This window comes from Dermacentor andersoni, chromosome 11, assembly GCF_023375885.2.
Source record: "Dermacentor andersoni chromosome 11, qqDerAnde1_hic_scaffold, whole genome shotgun sequence".
NCBI lineage: Eukaryota > Metazoa > Arthropoda > Arachnida > Ixodida > Ixodidae > Dermacentor > Dermacentor andersoni.
The window spans coordinates 86,473,296-86,495,876 of record NC_092824.1 but is presented as its reverse complement, the minus strand read 5'-3'; the positions used below and the strand labels follow the sequence as shown (position 1 = coordinate 86,495,876).

The following is a 22,581-nucleotide window of genomic DNA, read 5'->3' as shown; positions in this document are numbered from 1 at the left end:
TCTTTCACAGCAAGTTAAATATGGCCAAATTATATCATTTTTGATGATCGTGTAAGAAAACCCTGGAACTATACTTTTCTAGAACTCTTCCTGAAGAGCAATATCTGCTAAAGCTGTATTCGCACCAGCACGTTGCACACAGGTTAAAAAAATACAAAAAAAAGAACTGGAATTTGAAGCGGAAAGAACATTTTGGCCGATATGTAAGCTCTACTAACGCACCGACGCGGTCTATGGAGAACATGCGGCGAAAAACACGCTTTTTTAAAATGGTTTAGCATTAGAAGTGTCAAAGTGAAAAAAAAAAGTATATGTGCGTAAGGTGTGGGAAGCCGGTCACGTGGGAGACACACACACATATATGTAGCAAATGGCGGTGGTCTGCTCCGCCGGACTACCGTCACTTGCACTTCGCTCTCCGAAGAGGCAGGAGGTGTGTCGAGTGAGCTCCCGAACACCTTGCAATGTGCAGGAGCTGTGCAACATGGTGAACGTGGTTTAAATCATAGATCCGTGACATCAAAGAGGTGCTAGCGCACTTCTGCTGAGATGCCAAATGAGATGATAAAAAATGCTCACGCATTTTTCTCGCATTTGCCGCTAACTCGCCGCTGAATATTTTTTTAGACCACGCGGAATTAAAAAGAAAGAAAAAAATCGCCTGTGGCAGATGGCGTAATGGCAGTCTTTGAGCAGGGTTACCGGAAGCGGCGTGCAGCTCGCAAGAGAAATCGAAATGCGTAATCGACTGATTAACAAAAGAACCCGCTAATTCGCTTTTTAATTAATTAATTTTCGGTATACATATTGCAATTCGCTAGCTATAGCCGGGGGAACATATTGCAAGGCATATCCAATTGGAGCGAATTCTAAGGGTGGCAACGAGTTTGTGACACGTGGCGTCAAACTTGCGTTAAAGATTCGCTGTCGTTGCACTTACTCTTATGTGAAAAACGTTGTTTTATTCATTGAAGCACAAAAGTAACTGGGACGCCAGTGTATTTCGTCGCACGCTTCGCGAATCAATATCACGTGACCGGTGGCGTCGTGAAAAATTCATTCCAAGTGTATAAGCGCCTTGCGAACTCGTCAGCTACAATTCGTAAATTGCAATATTTGCCGTAATTAAATAATGAGTTAACTAGTGAAATTTTGTTAATTAGTTTAGCGCGCATTTCGCTTTCTCGTGCAAGTAATACCCACCTCTTTGAGTGATCCAGAATCAATGACTATAATTGTGTTATCTGCCACAAGCGATTCTTAAAAAAATTCTTTATGATCTAAAAGGAAGAAGAAAAAATACCCGGCGCGCTACACCGTACAGTAGGATAATACATATCTGTACAGAAATTAGTCTTTTTTTTTTTTTTTCAGCTATACCTTATTGCAATATTGTGGTTCTCAGTTCGGCTTCCTCTCATAGCAACCTGGCGGCATTTACGAATCAGAACGGCCGATATTATTTCCTTCCTTTCGTTCTTCTTTCTAATATTGTGTGAGAATAATCAATCAATCAATCAATCGAGACCGCGGCCCCCTGCCTGTGTGACCTTACCATCCACACCGTTGTGGCCTCAATGTCATTCGATCGCTTCTTCCGCTAGATTGCTTTTTTTTTCTGTCTCTCTCTATTTCCTCCCTCTCACTGTGTGACAGGACAGAACACCTGTTTGGCTTTTACTTCTTTCTCTGTGGCACCTATTTTTGTCTCGCCGAACTCACGCAGAGCGCCGACTCTCACTTTCGCCCCCTCCCGCTTCATGAATAAAGTATTTCATAACACCCGCTCTCATTGTTTCCGCCGAGGCCGCCGCCCCTTCTTTCTCTCGGAAAGAATGCGATATTTCTTTCTTTCTTTCTATTATGCAGCCGCCATTTAAACGGAGCATCGAAATCGTTCAAGCACTCTGTCCGGTGATTCGTGTAGTTCTCTCGCGCTTGGAACGTTACGAACATCAGGGTGCCTGAATGGTCTCTCCCTCGCCAGGCCATTCAGGCACCCTCACGAACGTGCGACAACAGCGTCGCATGGTGATAAAAAAAGTGAACGAGAGAACGGGTTCTCAGAGTCAACGGTGTGCTTGGGGTACCACGCGTGTGCGTATGTGCGTGTGTGTGCCCCCGTAGGGAGGGAAGGAGGGAGGGAGGGGGATAGTCAGAGAAAGGTAACGGTTCCCTAAGCTACGCGTGGGATAGGAAACACTTATTAGAAGCGCGTATCCGGATTACGCAACACCACCTCTCTACATGCGGGAACAGAGATACCAGAAAAGCTGAACCAAGTTAAAACCTCATTATTATTACTTATATTTCCCTTTGCTTGTTTGTCGCGTCATCTTAGGCTGTGTTGCTATGTCAAGCAGCATGCTACGAATTTAGCAGGAGGTGATGAGAGCACGAACACAATGAAGGACAACAGTGCATTTTACGAGTAACTACAACGCCTCAGTGAATCGTGTAACTGTTAGGGATGTCAGAAGTGCCTTCACCGGGCTCAAGGCATGAAAGACGACTCTTTTATCGCAGCCTGCAGGGGCTGTTTGTGACGTGTCTAACCAGCTGCAGAAACGATGAAACATATTGACAAAAAAAAAAAAAGAAAAGCAACAGCGCAAGGAAACCGCGGGCAGACAAAAGATACGCAAAAGCACGTGACGTACAGCACTGGCGCTACTTACTTCGTTGCACCCAGCCAACAGTAATATATGCGCACAAAATTGCCTGGACAACAAACTCAACCACGCAAGAAAATAATAAATAATGAAGGAGGCATCATTTGCTATTCTTAACCGCGTAGAGTTGGCACTTGTTCCGTAGTTGATTGGCTCTAAATTTCAAACTCGATCGATATAGATGGCAGGAGATTTGAAAAATGCACAGAGCGTGATCACTATAACCTTCTCTCTCTCTCTCTGCCTCTCTCTCTCTCTCTCTACCCTAATCTTTCCGACAATGAACAAACTGCGTGTGCCTTACGGAATACAATGTATCAAAAAGTTGGTTAATAAGCATCGAAACTGCAAGTTACGCTGCATATAGCGTGTGCACGCGAAGAATAAACACGGAGGCACACAAGATTTTGAGCATCGCATTCATGTATGTTTCCTATCAACTATGCAGAGCAACTTGGCATCCCTGTTCATATGTATCCCTCCGTAATCATTCATGTTTCCTATGGCTGACACGATTTTGCAACCCCTCCGTTGCCCACAATGTACATACATTGTTAGAGGAGAAGGTGGAGGTCTGCTGAAAGAAGAGTATTAACGGTGAAGAAAGAAAGAAATAATGAATGAAAGAGAAATTAGAGTGGACGGCGTAGGGAGGGGGGCTTTCACCGCAAAGCAGCAATCCTCCGGGAACGCATCGAAAATAGAAAGGGTTTGTTAGCGCAGCAGTCGGTGACCGCGATGGAGGATCGGATCGAGTCGGCGCACCGTGACAGAGGCGGGCCAGGCAGTACGACCACGGAAAAAGAGAAGCAAAGACAAATAAACGAAGCAAGCGCGCGGTTGCGGGACCCCGGGGAGGTGTTTTTGACCTCCTGCGGTTACCAGACAAACGTGCGCAGGAAGGTCGACTGCGGGGAGGAAGAAAGCAGGGAAACGTAGACGGAACGGCGCTGCGAGCAAGGTCGTTGGCATGGCGCAAAACGAGTGTATTGTATCGTGTATGAAGTGCGTGTCTGTGTGTGTCAGCACACGGCGGCGTCGTTCCCAGAATCGAAGTGTCCCCCCCCCCCCTCCCGCCACCAACACCACTATCACGTCTCGCCAATGTTATACAGACAGTGCAGGTGCGCCGAACGGATGATGAGAAATGTATTGTTGCAAAACATAAGAGGGGAAGAGAGAGATTAGAAAGCAAAACAAGGAAATAACGTTCAAAAAGGGCCGCGGTCCGTAGTCGTAATTAGAAAGTGTCATCCCGTCGGTCAACGTATTACAATTTACGAAATACCCTACTATTGGAGACAGACGTGTGCGGTAGCACTGGTGGCGCGAATTTGTCAAATTGACGTTAGTTAGAGCACATAAAACTATAATCGAAAAAAGAAAACAATGTTCTATCTGTATGCTGGTGCAAAGGCTGATGCAGCAACCGTCATTCGCTAATGCGGCGGTTTTATTTTTTTCCCTTCTTCTGCGATAACAGATACGCTGCTCAAGAACATTTATCGGACGTTGCGGTTACAAAAAGCGCCCCGAGATGACGTTGCCAGTGTTGACGGTGCCACGGGTTCCCCCGGTGTTCAGGTATTCCGTAAACATTTACGGAGTCACGTTCGGAATTACGTGGGGAAATTCGTTATGTTTGCGGAATGCGCTTAAGGAAATGCTGAAACTTTCTATTGTTGCTGTTTGCGCGGCAGTCTGATATGAGAGGTAACGAGTACAACGCGTATACCGTGATTATATTCCGCCAGCACCTCCCATCTTTACAACGTATGCACATACGTCCAGAGCTAAAAAACAAAACAATTAAGTGAGTAAAATAAGTTATAGTGACGTTTCACTTCCCGAACGCGGGTTATGCGCAAGCGTATGGGTGCTATTACATTTTTATGCATTGGCCCACGTTGCCGCAAGCCGCCTATAGCACGTTCTTCACGAGTCTCAGGAACACGCATAGCCTTCGCCTTTTGCCGGTCTTGTTCAGCTCGTGACCGACGCTTGCCGACAACTTCGGTTTCGATCGACTCGCGCTCGGACTGCCGCCGCTGGCGTTGCTGCTGCATCCTTCTCGCTCGGCCGCTCGATCGCCAGACAAACCTGGTACATCCATAGCGCACACAGAGCCCGCAGCAACTGCCAGTGGACGTGAACCCAGCGCGCCTCCATCTGCCCTCCTCCTCCGCGACGCTCCGCCTCCTTCCTCGTCTCCCTCCGCCGCACACTCCTCGGTTGTGCGAACGTCAATAAAACGAATATTTCATAATAACGAGCTTTTATAAAATCCCCGGCAGTTTTTCTTTGCATTCAGTGCAACAAAAAAAATTCAGTTAGACGAATTTCTGAATAGCGAAGATTTCAGTTTAGCGAACTTGATCAGTGGACCCGGGCTCCTTCTTGAAATCGGTTCAACGAAGTTTTGAGCTCTGCAGCGCTGTCGTAACCGATGTCCGCCGCCGCCAAAGCGCCCCTCCAGCGGCGGCTGTGCGCAGTGTGACAGTGAGTTGGTTACCTGTGCCGAATTATCAGATGTGGAAATTGTTTCCATTGTTCATGCCGAAGAAGAGTGCGACGAGGAAGATGAAATGGCAGAGGCAGATTCAAATCCTGCAATTCTAGCCGAGGCTTTAGAATGTGTTGGAAAGTTGCGAGACTTCGTGCTTGAACAATAAGCTGTGCCAGAGAAAGCGCACAATGACATAGACTCTCTGGACAACTTTGTTACTACTTGTGCTTTTAAAAGCACCAGTGCAAATGAAAATTGCAATTTTCTTTTTCCAAAATGAAATTGGCAGCAACGTAACTGTTACGCACTTCGGATATATTTATGTACATAACTCCATAAATTGCATTTCACGGTTTTGACTCGATGTCGATCTGCTTTGCTCTATGCTGTTCCATATTCTAGTGAATATTCAGTTTAGTCAACTTTTCAATTAAATGAACTATTTCCTTGGGTCCCTTGAAGTTCACTCAAGTGAGAATTCATTGTAGTAGGGAGTTTTATCACAACGCATACGTACCATGCTTGCAGTATTAGAATGATAAGTTGTGGATCATTTCATATGTGACGCCCGTCATCAGGAGAACCATACCATACTGTTTCAATAGTTCCGTGCAGCAGAGCGTATGCATGGCGTATTCAGCAGACGTATGCATGGTCCGACAAACATCTCCAGCATCCATTAAGTAATAATGCTTTTCTCCCAGAGCTAGCCGCGACACATGGTGGCGCTTTATTCGCATGCAGTAGTTTAGAAACCATCTTGTGTTCCGCAACTTTTCATCGAAAATAATGGGGGATAAGGACACATCGCCATGATCACGTCGTTGCCAGTATACCGCTTACGCCAGTAGAAGGGTGGAACATGCATATTCGCTTATTGCAATGAGAGTATTAAGCTCTCCGGTTGAAAACATCGCCGGAAGATGCCGTCCCTATTGCAGCTGTTGCCATAAGCATACGGATCTACTGTGAACGCTTTTCAAAAATTTAACATAATTAGCATTAAAGAAAACGTGCACGAATAGTGTTGTACCGTCTTTTTATTATTGAAACCAAACCTTTAGGCAGTTCCTTTGAAAAAAAACGACGGTCTTGCGTGAACATAGGCCTGTTATAAGTACGCGCAGCATGGACATGTGGAGGCTATCACGTTTTCGTGCAGACTACAAACTATAAATTCTACAGCACAACCTTCCTTCAATCCTAAGTAAATAAAAACAAACACAGTACACGTCGAAACCTCAATTGCGGGCATTGTGAAAATGCTGTAACAGTTGTTTGATGTATGTCGCTTATATCTGTATCTCTTTCTTGTGCTACGGGTTCTTATAGTTCTTGCTTTATTTCGTTACTGATACTTACTCTATTAGCAACACATTTGCATTACTATATCGGCTTATGTTTGCATTTGCTCGGTTGCTGTGTCTGCTTCGTATCGGCTGCCTAAGGTTTTGTCAAGCTGCCTATGCAGCCGAGGTGAATCCCATCCCGTGCTATCTGGTGAATAGTGATTGAATGAGCGAATGAGTGTAGTACCTCTCGTGTATTAGGTTTCCGCTAGAACGTCCGTGTTATGATAAATATTTATGTGTGATTGAGATAATAAATCAAATACGTAGACAAGAACACCATCGCTGGTGGTGACTTAATGGGACGCTGTGTCCACTGAGAAAGCGCGTAGAACTCACTTTTCAGTGACCGACTGCCCTGCTTATCCGCGGCTGTACAGGCGTCGGTAATACGTAACCTTCGCAAACGGATTCGTACTCGCTCTTTCAACAGGAATAACCATGCAACGGGAGAACGTGCCTAGCGGTTTCTGGCTGAGCGCAGCATCGCAAGATGTCACCGTCGCCATCACATCAACACCATTGTCGACATATACGCACACGCCAATGACGTCCACGCTATGCTATAGAACTTTCTCTTATCGTAGTATCGGAGACGTAGCAACAGCGCCGCGGCGGCGACATCTCGTGACGCATATCCAAAGGCGATCTCGCAATGAACAGCGATCTCGCAATGAACAACCGTGTCCTACTTATCCATAGCTGCAAAGGTCTCCAATATCACAGCAAGGCTGCATCACAGTAACCAGCCCAGACGCACACGTTACTAAAGAGAGAAAGCAAGAAAAAAAGAAATGTATGACGTGTTCTGACAGGTCTGACCCGTTTACGACTAACATCGCGGCGTACGGGACCTCGTGAGCGACGATCGTATACGCCCAAGTTAAACCAACAGACAAGATAGATTACATTGTCCTCAAACGATTGGCCAGCCACACCCTGCCTAGACGGTGCTCGAGGTTTCAAGGTTGTCAATCGGAGCAAACTCCGCAACAGAAAAAGAAGAAGAGCTGCCGGGAAAAGGAGAAAGGAGTCCTCGTTACAGCGGGAGTGGGACGTACGTATCGACGAGGTTGGCGGCAGCCAGAGAGGAAACATTGCCCAACACAGCGCAGTATAAGTTACGACGTGAAGCACGGGTCTGCCGTGTCATAGCCGAATGACCACGATACAGCGAAAGTGTGGATGAAAACAGCGGAGACGCAGAGACAGAGATGGCTGCGGTGTGCACCTCTGTCTCTATGTTGTGTTCACGCTATTGGTTTTAGCAAGACGCCACGAAGAACACGCGTCCGCCTACACCTCTTGCCATTCTCATAACTTCCCGAAATTCCCTCCGGCACGACACACGCGTTCCTTATTCCCCCGTATGCTCTCTCTCTCCCCCGGAACCTCACAAGGGCGGTGGGCTGGGGTGTAGCCCTCACCACTGCTGTCACTTGCAAATAAAAAGGGCTCCGTCAAGGACGACGCGACATGCGCCAACTGTACAGGCCTGGCACGAGACACCGACGTGCACCACTTGTTTTGGTGCTTGTGGATTGAAGATGGCTCTCATTACAGAGCATTACTGGTCTTCCGGCCCGATAAGGGGTTGCATCCATTTATACAAGTTTCTATCAATATTATTATTATTATTATTATTATTATTATTATTATCAGTAGTAGTAGTAGTAGTAGTAGTAGTAGTAGTAGTAGTAGTAGTAGTAGTAGTAGTAGTAGTAGTAGTAGTAGTAGTAGCAGCAGCAGCAGCAGCAGCAGCAGCAGCAGCAGTAGTAGTAGTACTAGTAATTGCTGCATTGGGGCGATTAAGAATCTTGTAGGCCTGCTTCTTAGCTGTTGAAACTGAAGTGGCTTGTGGAACGGGTTGTCAATAAGTAAACGCACACAGCTTTTGTGAACAGTTGGTCAGACGGTATACCCCTACACCATTCGAGCACTTTCTGTCAGGCAGTCTTCGTAGATGGACGCAGCCACAGCATAGTGCGAGCGTGAGCGCTGCTGGAGCGAAGTCACGACAGTTCAAAGGCTCCTATAAGGTACTTAACCCCAGGTCATTTTTTTTTTTACGTACGTAGAGATGCCGCGTACTTTTCCCAGCCGTTACTGCAATGTCACGCAACTCCGCTAAGTCCCCACAGTAAGCTTACTTAGGAGCTTACTGGGGCTTAAGTGAGCTTACGGGAGGCTTTAGCTAACGCCGATGGTCGGATGGGTTCAGCGTTTGAGCACTTGGCTGTCAACGCCGCTTTGTTTTCTCACGTGGCCTTCGCGACGTTGCCCTGTGCTTTGTGTGCGGCCCAATCAGTGACGCGAGCTTGGCACACCCTTTCTACAGATGCTAAAAGTGCTAAATGGATTCGTTTTATTTTCTGGAAGCTTGACGTCGATTCTGCTCGCACACGTGACAAGAAACGTCGTTAGCACTTAACCTTTTTGATGTCCACGCGGTTCGAAATTCGCAACAAAATTTCGATGACACCTTGCGGATCCCCGTAAAACTTGTTTTCTGTGTCCAGGACCTTTGAGATTGAGAGCTAACACGCGATCTCCGAGGCCATACTCTATCCAATTCACTGCACTTCGAGTTGTCGATTAACTCGGCACGGCGATATCACCTGCTAGCCTCCTGGTTAGCCTGTATAAAGTGGTATAGCGCTACCACCCACGGAAGGCGTTGGTCCCAGATTCGATCCCCGGACCGAGGCGAAATGTCTTTCAGCTGCGGAGCTTTCTCTGAAAAATCCCTGTGTATACGGGTTCCTATTGCGTATTTCTGCAGCTCTCGGGTGGATAGCAGCTCTTCCTTTTTTCCCCATTTAGGGACTCCTTCATAAGGACAACTCGACCCCTTCCCATCTGTTTCAGCGACAAAGAAGATGCGCGATGCTAATAATTAAGGCATGGCTACAATGTCTCTATTTCGCGCGGCACCAAGGGCCCGGTGCAAGTGCGCCTCGGCGACACAAAACAGACTCAGCCTTCGGAGACACATAAGATGCTTCGGCCGGGGTATCAGTTTCCGCAGGCGCGCAACAGGACGTTGCCAAGCACGCCATCCGGTTTACGGGTCGAGTAAGAACGAAAGCGCATAGAAGAGGAGAGAACTGTAATTAAGGTCACCGCGGGTGCCTTCGCTTTGCAGTGCGGGTGACACTAGACTACGTCACCGTGCGCAGAGCTTCTATCCGCCAGTCGCATAATAAGGCGACACAGGAGCGAGAGGGCGGGTGTAGACTCTCGAGCCTCGCGTCAGCGACAGTTATAGTATACACATACAGCGGCGAAGAGAAGCGTTGCTATAGCAACATGGCCTGTCGGCCGCTGTCGGATGGCAGTGTCTTGGAGGAACGGCGACGATAATGGTATACGGAATAGTTTGGCTCGTTCGTAATGCATACAGTGACGACCTCCGAGTTAATTCGGAAACGAGAAACATGTGCGTCAGAACTGGGCCGCATGGCGGGGTTATGCAGAAAGCAAATATATACCGTGCCTGTATCGATACATGCAGCGTGATCATTTTTAAGTTTCCCGGAATTTTTAAATACCGCCTGCGGAACATAGCAAATTACTTGTCCCTGAGCTGGATCATTCCAAGAGGCGGACGTTACTAGCACGAGAAATCGAAACACAAACTAGACTACTTAACAAAATGTAGCTAATTAATTTCCTTATTAATTATACTGTGTGGGAGATTTTACCATTTACGAATTGTAGTCAGTGAGTTCGTAAGACTTGAACGAATCTCCAGGACACACCAGTTTCGAAATATTATTTTCCAAAGTGTGTGTCGAAATACATGGGTGTTCCGGTTACTATTGTGTTTAAATGCATAAAAGAGCGTTTTGTTAAAAAAAAGTAAGTGGGACAAGAGTGCATATTTAGGGCAAGATTGATGGCGACTATCTACAAACTGGCATCATTCTGCAAGTCCATTCCAAGTGGATGCGCCTTACAAACTCACCGGCTAGAATTCGTAAATTGCTATATGTGCCGTAAAGTAATTAATTCAAAAGAAAGTTGGCGGATTTTCGTTAATTAGTTGAAGGTGTGTTTCAATTTCTCGTGCAAGTAATGTCCGCCTCTCTGAATAATCCAGCTCCAGGACTATAATTAGATTATCTCCAACAGGCTATGTTTAAAAAAAAATTCCATAAAACCTAAAAAAAAACGATCACCCTGTATATCCACAATAACTACGTGAGACGGATGGTTATAGAAACCACGGAAGAACAGGCGGGTGTGGACGCAGCGCAGGGCTTAGATTCGAACCCGCGAGCTGGCGCTCATGCAGCGGAACGATCGCAGTGGATCTCAAGTGAGCCGGGAAGATGGAGACCTTGTTCCGAAGCCAACAAATCTTTGTAATTAATTAATTAATAGGCGTCGTGCACGCAAGGAGCTGAATGAAATGATATGCAGATATATATATATATATGTATATACTGTTGCCGCAGTAGCCCGTGTCCCACTTACCTTTTCTGTTGGCTGTACAAGATCTCGCATCAGCTTCGCGTGCTTTGCAACCAAACTCGGAGTCGTGTTAATTATTACCTAACATCTGGACCATACGTTTAGCCGAATGCGCGTGACAGCGCTGAGGACACATATACAGGCAACGCGTGCGCGTCTGCTATATTAGCGCCCGTCAAGTGCCGTCTTCAATCCAAGACACATGCCGTCCCTTGCTTAGACTGCGCAGCGCGCGTACGACGTAGACGCGTTTAACGGCACTCTTTTACCGAGCAATTTACCTCATTAGGGACTCGGACAGCCTGCTGTTACCGTAAGAAAAAAAGACCAGAACGCTTCTTCAAGGTCGCACTATCAGACTCCACGTCGAGAGCCTATAGACCGCGCGCGCGTGGCGGGTAGCACGTTCGCGCCTGTCGGTCGCAAAGGGCTTACCTATAGGCGCGCTGTCGGCACTGTTTTCCTTTTAATTTTTTTTTCCTTTGTTCGTGCTGCTGCTGCTTCCGACATTCCTCCCTCACTTGCACTGTTGCGGAGCTACCGTGCATATCGCGATTAGGCCCTTCGCTTGCGGCCGTCTGCATAGCCTCCCCCCCCCCCTCTCCCCGGTTCGCCGGATTCGCTACCTGCAGCCCGTTCGCCGCATGCCGACGTCCACACAGCCGCGGCGCGCTCGAAGCTGCGTTCCGTTTATAGTCCCATGTGGGTCGACGCTTTGTTTTCGCTCGAGGCGGGTGTGCGCGCTCCCATACTTTTGTGTGTGTGTGTGTGTGTGTGCGAGCGAGCGCGTGCTGCAATGTGTACTGCAGCGTTGCCGGGCTTGGGCCCTTTCCACCCCCGAGCGACTTCATATAGAACGTGTGCATCAGTGTGTATGTGTGCGTGTCTGTGTATACACTACAGAGGGTATACATACTATACACGCTCCGAGACAACACACAAACACACAAAGAGTGATCCCTCTCTACACTAGAGCGGGTCACTCGGTATAGAGGGCAGCGAGGGCGCGCGTTGCGTCGCGGGGCGTTGTGTGAACGTTGTGTGAACGAGCCGTGGTGTGTAGAAACGGGTGGACACGTGTGTAGCGGTATATATATATATATATATATATATATATATAGACAGAGAGGGAGAGAGAGATTGGTTGGCAGCGAAAAGGAAACAGGCTTACCGCACGAGAGCGTTTTAAAAAACTGAGCGGGCGTTCGGCCGGCATAGAGCGACGTGAAATCAGTGTCCGATTACATAGCACCACCTGCTGATGGAATCGAGTGTAACGGAATGAAATGCCTGGTGCAGCGGAACCGTTTAGATCTGTTTTGTTTTAATGAGACCTGAAATGGCCGATACTGTGTGTTCGGCTTGACACGAAGAGTAGTGTCAAAAAGCCTTTGAAGACATGCATGCGAACGCTGGGGCGCCAGCTGTGGGAAAATCCGGGTCCACGCCACAGTAAGCTGTTCAGAGGACAGTCACGCGCCAGTCTTCCCCGTGACGACCTAGCTGCGACTGCACATATGATGCAATCGCTCGACGCAAGAGTGACACCGTTTCTAACAACGTCTAGAAATTTAGGTGCGGAACATCGTTCGGTTATAACACTCTATTGTTGGGGATGACCAGAAAGACTCGGGAGGACAGATTTCGACGAGGTACTTCGTGAACTGGCCCGAAATCTGAATAACGAGGGAATCAAATTTCACCCTTGAAGATCAGCAACCAGTAAACAAAAGCCGCATTCACTGGCCAAACCTCGTGAACATGTCCCACGACACATCGTGCCGCGATATCTGCATTTGACGTCATCGTGAATCTGTGAACGTCACTGACGGATAAGGGCGTCTCATCTTGGGCGCGAATTCGAGGTGAGTTCCGAGCGTGTAATCTAGTTGTCTACAGCCCGATTTTGTACACGTGTACGTTTCTTAAACGCTGCCACTCATGGGCTGTGAATACCGGAAATTTCCAGCTGCACTGCTCACGATAAATCCGCAGCACAGCTGCGGATTTATGCAATTAAGTATACAACTATGACCAAGTCTGCAAACCAAGACGGTCTGGCGTTGAATGAAGAAAACGGCGTGGCGCCGCCACTCGACAGTGATAGGCAAGTGTTCAAAAGTACACGATTACCAGACTTTGAGGGTCGAGAAAAACTAGAACTTGTAGCTGGGCTTGTTATCCACCATGGTTCCAACAGCTTCAGAGGGCAAGAAAACACACTCACATATACGCGCGCACTCACACGCACACACATCCGACCCCCTCAGCCGTAGGCAAAGTCACACTGGATGAGCACCCTCAAACTCGCAGAACACAGCGCTAATATAAAAGTCACCTCCTCTTTCTCAATAGGCGACTCGGTTGCCCCAACCAATCTTGTTGACATGTATGTTGTCAAGTGGGTCGACCCACTCCTTTAAGACACGTAGATCCGACCCGCTTCGACTCGCTAGCGTGTCCATGAACCCGACAACAGGTATCCTATTCTACAGAAGCCGGTTCGGCCCGACGTTCTCGGATCCACGTGAACGCCCGTAGTTTTCAACACGGCGGCTCCGAGATACCAAAACACGGTCGCAGCACACATGCTCGCTTTGGCCATCGCTATACGCGACGCGACAGACGACAAAAGAAGGCATATACGCAAATACTTCTGGTAACTGACCAAACCGAAAGTTAACTGACGTTCCGGAACCCATACAGGTTCGCTGTTCACAACTGTGAGCAAGGAAACCACATGTTCCTTTCCTTGAGCACAATGGTGGTGAACAAGGAATCCGTACGGGCTCCTAAAACGTTGGTCGACTTTTGACTCGGTCAGCGACCTTTGTGTCCTTTCTAATACGCTACGCAAGACAAGCTTTCGTCGAACCCTTGGCCAAGAGTGTGTACGCACCGCGGTCGTTGAAGAAGCAGGCCGGAGACGACGCGCTCTCGCCCAGCGGCGGAGGCCTCCAGGGATGGTAGCGGCCGCTGCCCGACGCGAGAGCGGTGGCCGTGCCTCCCCCGAGCCACTCTGGAAGTCCGCACGCCGACGAGACGCCGCAGGTCTTTCCCGAGACGTCAGCCGCGGCGCATCCTGGGCATGTCGGTCCGTAGAACGCGGAGAACTCCAAACCACACACCGACACCTGGACACCGAACGTCGGCACCGGAGACCAGGAACACGGTGCCATCGGGAGGGAGGAAAGGCGCTCCCTATAAACAGGCGATCGCTAGCTGGACCACCGCAGACCAGCGGGCCGTCGCATACACACTGCGACGACGTGACCACAAGCCTCCATCACCTCCTAGCGCTGAGGCTGCCGTTGCGCTTTCAAGATAAACGCTTCCAGCGGTGCCCTTCTCCTTCGTCGAGGTCGTCGACGCAAGTTTCGGATGGTTTAGCGGCACTCCTGGGTGATCATTATCCGGATGTCGCTCTTCCGATGATGCTACATGCCAGATAAGTGGGGACCGCTCTTTTCAAGCCTCCGCGCAGTCCGCCGTCGCTAGAGTCCAGATAAGGGTTGCGCGAGACATTTGCGTGTATACGCGGGCCGCAGCACAGTAGCCGTCGACGCCGCAACCGCGAGGCTTCCATTGACGGAGAGGCCCGGATAAGGGTGCAGCACGAAAGTACTGACGCCTGCACGAGTCCGAAGTGTCAGCACTTTCACCGATACAACGTGTTCGGCCCCTCGTTACGCTCCATGTTGAAGAACGGTGGGTCCTGTCCTCGCGAGAACCACTGTGAACTCCAGCTTGACGTTATGAACGAGCATGCTTGGCCGCGAGAAGCGCCCGTCTGTACACCTCTCACAGTGTAACCTCAACAACCTTGATGACTGTTCCACGGTCCCGAGGACTCGCAGCATACGCGCACTGCAGACGATGGTGAGCATTCAGAGGTGTCGAAGACGGTGAATGATCAGGTGAAGTCGTGTCCGTGCGTGTCCGTTGAGAATCCAAACCTTGGCGGAATTTAGCCTTCTATCGACGACCTTATCATTCTGACACTGACGTTCACGCACCCTGAATCCCACAGGCATTTGGCACACCTATATCGCAGCAGTGTTCAGGAGCTGCTTTCACCGACGCACTGCGCGCTAGATGAAGGTATGGGAAGACCCTATTTAGAAGGGCGACAACTGTTAGCAACATAACTGCTGCTGATTTAACACCATAGCTTCTTGTAATCGTGAAATGAACAGCCACCACACCACAACGAGAACCGCATTTCATTGGTGACGCTGCTATCCATCCTTGAGCGATCAAGAAGCCACGACTGCAATTAGGCAGAGCTCAAGACGGCACCTCCTCATGTCCAATAGCTTTCATTGAACAAGGAAAACCGGAAATGCTAATGTTAAATGGGGGAATCACCTGAGCACCGCTGGCACGCCCTACTTCCGTGGCACTTGCACTTGCACTTGGATGCCCGTGGTAACAACGCCGTGACCTTGACAAAGTCTCCTTTTCTTTCCTTCTCTTTCAATGCTCCAAAGGCGGGCAATTCACAGCACTCCACGCCGTTCGCTTACCGTTTTAAATACTGACCCGTGAGCTTATACCGTGGCGACAGCATCCGCCAAGCGTTGACCTTGAACTGAGCATCTGCGGCCTATCGTCTCGCTTTTCATCGCCGAGGCCTCGGAATCTTCGTTGTTCAAAACGTTTTCTTGCAGACAGGCGTCTAGAAAGGTCTCTTACCATCCTGTAAGCACCTAAACGTACCGGGCACATAATCCACAGAGCGGCGGGGAGATAGGGCGATTCATCGGCGGCCGTCCGATCAGTAGGACTTGTCCTGAACACGGCCGAGTTGCAGACGCCAAACAATCCAGCGTTAGCCTTCGCCGTCGCGTCGACCTCTTCTCCAGTCCCCGTTGCTGATTCAGTTCCGTTTAAAAACGCTGCGGCCTGTTCGAACACGTCACAACGCTGCCCGCGGACAGCTCGCTCGTCGAAACGGCGCGCTGCTTGCCGTAAACATGGCAACCGCGCTCCGGGAGAGAGGCAACCGTTCCGACCCGCTGCCAGGAAACCGACGGCTCTTCTTGTGAGAAAGGCGTGTCCGCAAATCCCCGTTCGGTCCGGACTGAGTGTCTTTCCTGCTTCGTGGAGGTCGTCGCCGGCATGGCAGACAAGACCGACGGCGAGAGGGGCCACCTCCCACCGAGAACCCCCCCGTATACTCCCGGCGCCGACGTTACTAGTTCGGCGCTTTGTTGTCGGGACTAATACTGCACGGTGTATGTATACACATACGAGCATGGAGAAGGGGGACCGCGACGGCTGGCCCACGATGGACCCGAACGCGCACGCGCGCTGGCGGTGACGCGCTGCGATCACGTGACCAAGCCCGGGATCGATCGAACGCGCAAGGTTGATTCCCTACTTCCCCACCACCGGCGCGGAAGTCGCGTGCATTGAGTGCACTGTTGGGGCAAAAGACACCGTCGTTAGCCAGCCATGTACTTCAATCTGGCGCTCGCGATCACGTACCGCCGCTGTGTCACTCCGCGAGTACCGCTTCGATGCTTGTTCTGAACCAATAATTTAGGTGGAACCTGAGAGATTTTGCACTGTAGCTCTTGCTTAACGCGTGATGGGGACAGCTAATATGCACGAACATGGGACGAGAACTGAAACGGCCAAACGGCGGGACTACGTTCTGCAGCGCAGTCAACCGACGAGCCCAGCTGGCGCACTTCGGCGTTACCGTAACTGCACAGAACTAAACTGACGCCAAGTGCGAGAGTCCTCGCTAAAGTGGTTGTGGGGTATTGGGGAAACGGTGACGAAAGGGTTAGGGAGTTTAGGGAGCAGAGGGTTGTGCGGAGACAGAAAGGGAGAGGGAGCTTGGCAATATTGCCATATGGGCACTTGGCTCCCGTTAGGCGAATAAAGAGAGAGAAAGAAGAAAGGCGTGTCGGTTGTGACCCCGGCTCTAAAGGTTGATGACGTCACGAAAGTTCGGGACGGGCCGCCGCGCTATTTTGAAATCCATCAGAATTTCCGCGTCACAGTGACAGCGCTGCGCGTCATTCCGATCGAAGTAAAAATAGGCCCACAAATGTTCGGAAGTGAGTAGAAAACGATGAAAATGAAGTTGAAGCGAGTGGCTGGTCGACTTTTGCATCCTATAGCCACTGTTTCGTCAATCAGTGACATGTTGCTTGTATTCGCGAACTCGAGTATCGATTAAGACGCCGGGCTTGTCGTGTGATATTGCATAACTGTGGAAAGACTCGACGTTCTTGCCTTGCTGCTTAAATGTAAAATCTGCGGAGTGTTTACGAAGTGCCCGGGAACACTATAACACTGTTTCGTACAGTGGATACGTCAGATTCATCATCATTATCAGCCTATCATCACGTCCACTGGGCAGGACGAAGGCCTCTCCGAGCGATTTCGAATTATCCCTGTCTTGCGCTAGCTCATTCCAACTTGAGCCTGCTCATTGCGTAATTCCATCACCCACTTAATTCTCTTCTGTAGTCGACTGTACTTCCCTTCCCTTGGCACCCGTTCTGTAATTGTAATGGTCGACCGGTTATCTACTTGACGTATTACATGGCATGCCCAGCTCCATCTTTTTTTCCTCGTAATGCCAACTAGAATATCGGCTATGCACGTTAGCTCTCTTCTGATCCACACACCGCTCTCTTCCTGTCTCTTAACACACATGTGTGCGTCTGTGTGTACTTACGAGAAGACGGGGAACCGAGTGTGTGTATATATATATATATATATATATATATATATATATATATATATATATATGTGTGTGTGTGTGTGTGTGTGTGTGTGTGTGTGTGTGTGTGTGTGTGTGTGTGTGTGTGTGTGTGTGTGTGTGTGTGTGAAGTCCACGTTGAGAAACACTACAAACTTATATTTTCGTAAAAAAATATTAATGAAATATTTGTATACGTGAGAAACATATGCTCTTCGTTCGCGCTATACCATCGACATTCTCTACCTTGAAGGAATATCCACGTGAACCTCTGTCGGAAGCAACTCACGAATACGAGAGCTTCAACGCACCAATAACCGAAGCGTTAGCTCATGGGCATGTCAATCTGCAAAAAAAAGAAAAAGAAAGCAAATGCAGAAAAGGAAATAACCGCGCGAGTGACACAACGAGACAGCTGCAGGTCCCATTCGCACGGAGGCCAACGTAATATCCTTTTAAATCTTCTTTCCTTTCGGCTGGTAATAACCTGTTGTATTACGCAAATACCGTACGTTCACGTCGAACGCAGGCGATGGCGTGCATACAGATTGGCTCCTTGTAACAACAGTCGGATGTACGTAAGGGTACACGCCGAGACAAGGATCGGTCGATGTTTCGAATACAAACTTTCGTTGCCTCCGAGAGACTGAAACGATCCGTCCGCACGGCACGCACTGGATTTCGCAAGAAAGCGTTCATACTTTTTTTAGCAGCTGTTGCTCAATTCGGGCGAGCTTGGCTTGCCTGCTGGCAGAGAGTCTGTACGCGAAAACTGATGTGACGCCAGGCGTGATCGATAGCGCATTAAGAACTGAAAACAGAACATGTATTGCAACACAGTCACGCTTACGCATGCAGGCAAGTCAGGCTAAGATACTGAAGCCAGAAGAAAAACGAATAAAAGAAGCAAAAATGTTAGGCTAATAAAATCAACAGATCAGAAGAAAATTATGAACTGAGTGGATGAAGTGTTCCTGCAACGAACGTACGCTTATGTACTTTGACGCGCACATTTTTTTGTTCATTTGTTTGTTTGATACTGAATGCGAAATAAAAAATAAAGAAAAGGCTAGAGGCGGTGAAGATGATTGTATTAAATTAGAGAGTTACGTAGACGTACTATGTTCACGTTCTAGCTATGGAAATGCCTGGGAGATCTATACACTATCGCTCACCGCAGACAGCGTTTGGATATGGAGAGTCATGCTACGGTGTGAATTAAGATTTGTACGTTCTTAGTATTTCTTTTTTGTTCCCCTTCTTTTCTCTTTCTGTTTTATCATATATAGGCCACGTCTTCGCAACAGAGATGACTCAAACAATATAGAAACAAAATTTTCAAGGGAATGTGGCGCCGCCGCGGCCGGCAAGCGAACCAGCGACCTTTCACCGAGGCCTCCGAGATAAGACAGCGCTGCCCGATCTCTAAGGCTGCGCTCGCGCTCTGCGGCGGTTTTCAAGAGACACCGCGGCTCGTCGCTGTCGTCGTTGCCGTGACGTATCTACTCGATCTGCCTGCAAAGGTCAAAGCTATGAAGTGTGTACGCGTCTGCTTTGCCCGATAGAAGTAGGTGCTTGCGCTGTTAATTATATGTAACTTATCAACGGCTTCGACATCTACGGATACCCAATATACTCGCGCACAGTTGGAATTGCTGCTATATCAGATAAGAATCTAACTGCCGGCGGGGGCACTCCTCAATTTATCGAACCGACACAATGCCTTTAGCTGGCACAGACCTCCTACGGTATAAAACACCGGTCTGGGATTATTAAAATCAAGTTCAGAAAATTAAATTGCGAGGTTTTACGTGCCGATTTGACCACTTTCTGATTATGAGGCACGCCGTAGTAGGTGACTACGGATTAATTTTGGCCCCCTGGGGTTCTTTAACGTGCACACCTTTATCGAGGTACACACGAGCACGTCGCCCCCATCGGAACGCGGTAGGTGTCGAACTTGCGACCATGAGCTCGGCAGTATTGAACGACACAGCGACAGAGCCGCGGTGATAGATGAGGTGACGCACAGAGGGAGGAAGCGCACTTACAATGCACAATCACGTGATCATTGGGTCAAATCAAACTTTTAGAATTTGAGCCCGTGTTGTGCAGAGAACGAAGAAAGGCTTGGATGGCCCGAAGACTGAAGTTACACGGTATACCGCTAAACGCAAGAATAGGATTCTTAACGAATGCTGGGAGCGCAAGAAGAAAGGGGGGGGGGGGCACCATGGACAAGAAAGAAGAGATGACGATCGAGCGCATCGTCCTTTTTTCTTCTTCTTTCTTTCCTTCTCCCTTTTTGACACGTTTAACATTCATTATGAGCTGAAATTACCTCGCCCAACTTGCTGTATGTTACTGCAAGAATGGAAATTTCTGCGACAACGGCTGGCTGTCATGACGGGCAAGAGAAAATGGGCAACGCGCGTACGTCGATTGAGCGCGTAGAGATGGTGGACGCAATCTCGTAAAAATAACGCGTGACATATTCAGTTAAATGTAAACAGACATTGTATTGAAAGCAACAGAAAGTCAGCAATACACAACAGGATCTGTACCAGAATTTCTGTAAAGGTTTTAAAAGGGCAGGTACACATTTTCAGGCACACGACTCAACTCGCAACATAGAGGTCCCGTACATGAAAAAGATTATGCAGCCTCCATGTACCGCGGTACATGGAGGCTCCCTAAGATAGATATAGAGATAGAGGACGCCGCCGTTTGTGTTTGTCAACAAACGAGCACAATGCAGGAGCTAAGGAAGCAAGAAAAAATAAAACTAAGTGTAAAACATGTCACTTTCTATATATGCCTCTACCTCATCCATTGTTCTTAGGGCTGTTCTCCGCCTGGATATGAGACAAACGCGTTGATATACGGTCGCTGCTTTTCCGCTGTTTGCTGCTTTGCCAAGTAACTTTTGAAAATGTTGGTTACGTCTCTGAAGCTTGCCTTAAGGGAGAGTTCACGCCTAGTGGAGTTCATTTGTCGATTGCTTTTTTCTTTTCTGTTTCTTTCTTGCTTTGCCCGCACGGAATGTGACGGCAGTGCTGCTGTGTTTGCATGGCGCCACGCTCTGCAGCTTGTCCGCAGTGTTAGACCAAGCAGAACCCTTGCATTGTTTAGCTGGATGACAGGCGCATGTGCTACCTCACGTATGTATCGACGAGAACGCACAAAGTATATCTGTAACGGTATATTTGTAACGAGCGAGAATAAGCAAGACGAGGGGCTCCAACTTTTGTTTAGTTAGAACCATTTACATATGAAGTAGACAGACAACGAAGCCATATGTAGCTTGAAATATAGGGGAAATGAACTCTTATGCTTAATTGAAATGCAGGTATAACCAGGAAAACGGAAAACGAAACCAGATGGAAACGTGAAAAGAAATTAAAAAACAAAGTGGGGCTGACTAACACTCCCAGGACTAATATTGTATAGACATACACCAGTACCCAAGAAAATGGACGGGGCGATAGCCGCCGCAGTATATATATAGCTCAAACGGTAAAGCAGGTAACGCACGTGAAATGCGAATGATGCGGGTTCGGCCCCCACGTGCGCAAGTTGCCTCCTCACGCACTTTAATTTTTCCATTTACCTTACGATTGCTGCATTTCAAAATAATAGAGATGACAGTTAACTTAGCATGTTCCTTCTACGGCTTCATTGTCTCTTTGCTTCACTTGGCGGTATACCTGTACGGCGGTATACCTGTATGGCGGTATACCTGTATGGCGGTATTTGGCGGTATACCTGTATATATATGTATAGACGAAAATACCTATATTTTACAAACACGGCAACTCCCGCAAGCTTGCCTTTTCTTTTTCTATTCCCTTCTTTCGTTCACAATCTAAGCACGAGCAACACAGCAACATCACGAACTTCGGTCCTTCGTCAGCAATTGTAGAGCGTCCCATCAGGCGTGACGCGTCATCGCTGCGGCATGCATGCTCCCTTTGTTCTCTCTCATTCATGCCGGCAAGCGAAAGCAAATGAGAAAGCCACGGGTGATAAACGCGCCGGCGATGACACCCCAACTGCGAAGCACGGCACGCGCGATAACGCTCGCAAACCGATGTATTTCTTATCGCGCGAACTCTATTACCCCGCGCGCAAGGTCGCGCAGCGCACCGACATCGCGCAAACACTGCGTTCGCCATGCATACGCGTCAGCTTCGCCGAACACGTCAGCTTGGCGGAACTTGTTGGAGGACGCTTTAAGCTTCGCCTTTAAGAGGGGAAAGCGTGATAGCATTCAACGATCCCTGGCTGCTTCTCACGCTTCCCGGCGACTGCAGCTTATGTAACCGTAAAGTTTACGAGGAAACGCAGGCGGCAAACGCCATATATATGCACGAAGGTGAGCCCTGCGGTAGAAGCGCGGCCTCTTGAGTGGGTCGCTCCCGAAGATTGTGCACAGCCGCCCCCCCCCCCCCCCCCCCCAAAAAAAAAAGAAAAAGAAAACATCATTTTCAGGTTTCTGTTATTGTTCTGCGCTTTTAATAATTTAAGTCTGAGAAGATTTAACATAAAAGGCCTGTGGTTTTGGCGCTTTGTTTCATGACATTAGTTTGTGGGCTGTCATTCTCAAAATACAGAGGAATAACTTAGTCAAACCCGCCGTGGTTGCCTAGCGGCTATGGTGCAGGGCTGCTAAGCACGAGGTCGCGGGATCGAATCCCGGCTACGGCGCCGCGGCCGCATTTCGATGGGCGCGAAATGCGGAAACACCCGTGTACTTAAATTTAGGTGCAAGAGCCCCAGGTGGTCCAAATTTCCGAAGTCCTCCACTACGCCGTACCTCATAATCAGATCGTGGTTTTGGCACGTTAACCCAATAAT

The 22,581-nt window shown here is 48.7% G+C and overlaps 1 protein-coding gene across 3 annotated transcripts in view; it reads right to left on the bottom strand.

The window, feature by feature from the left end:
- LOC126517553 (uncharacterized) overlaps nt 1-22,581 on the bottom strand; it is a 103,730-nt gene that overhangs the window by 42,356 nt on the left and 38,793 nt on the right. The window contains exon 1 of one of the 3 annotated variants that reach the window (XM_050167301.3): nt 13,903-15,638. The exons of the other annotated variants lie outside the window; for them this stretch is intronic. Within the exon in view, the coding sequence (XP_050023258.1) occupies nt 13,903-14,182 (280 nt within the window). The 5' untranslated portion in view covers nt 14,183-15,638. Of the gene's footprint in view, nt 1-13,902; nt 15,639-22,581 lie in introns of those variants that run through there. 3 annotated transcript variants of the gene reach the window in all.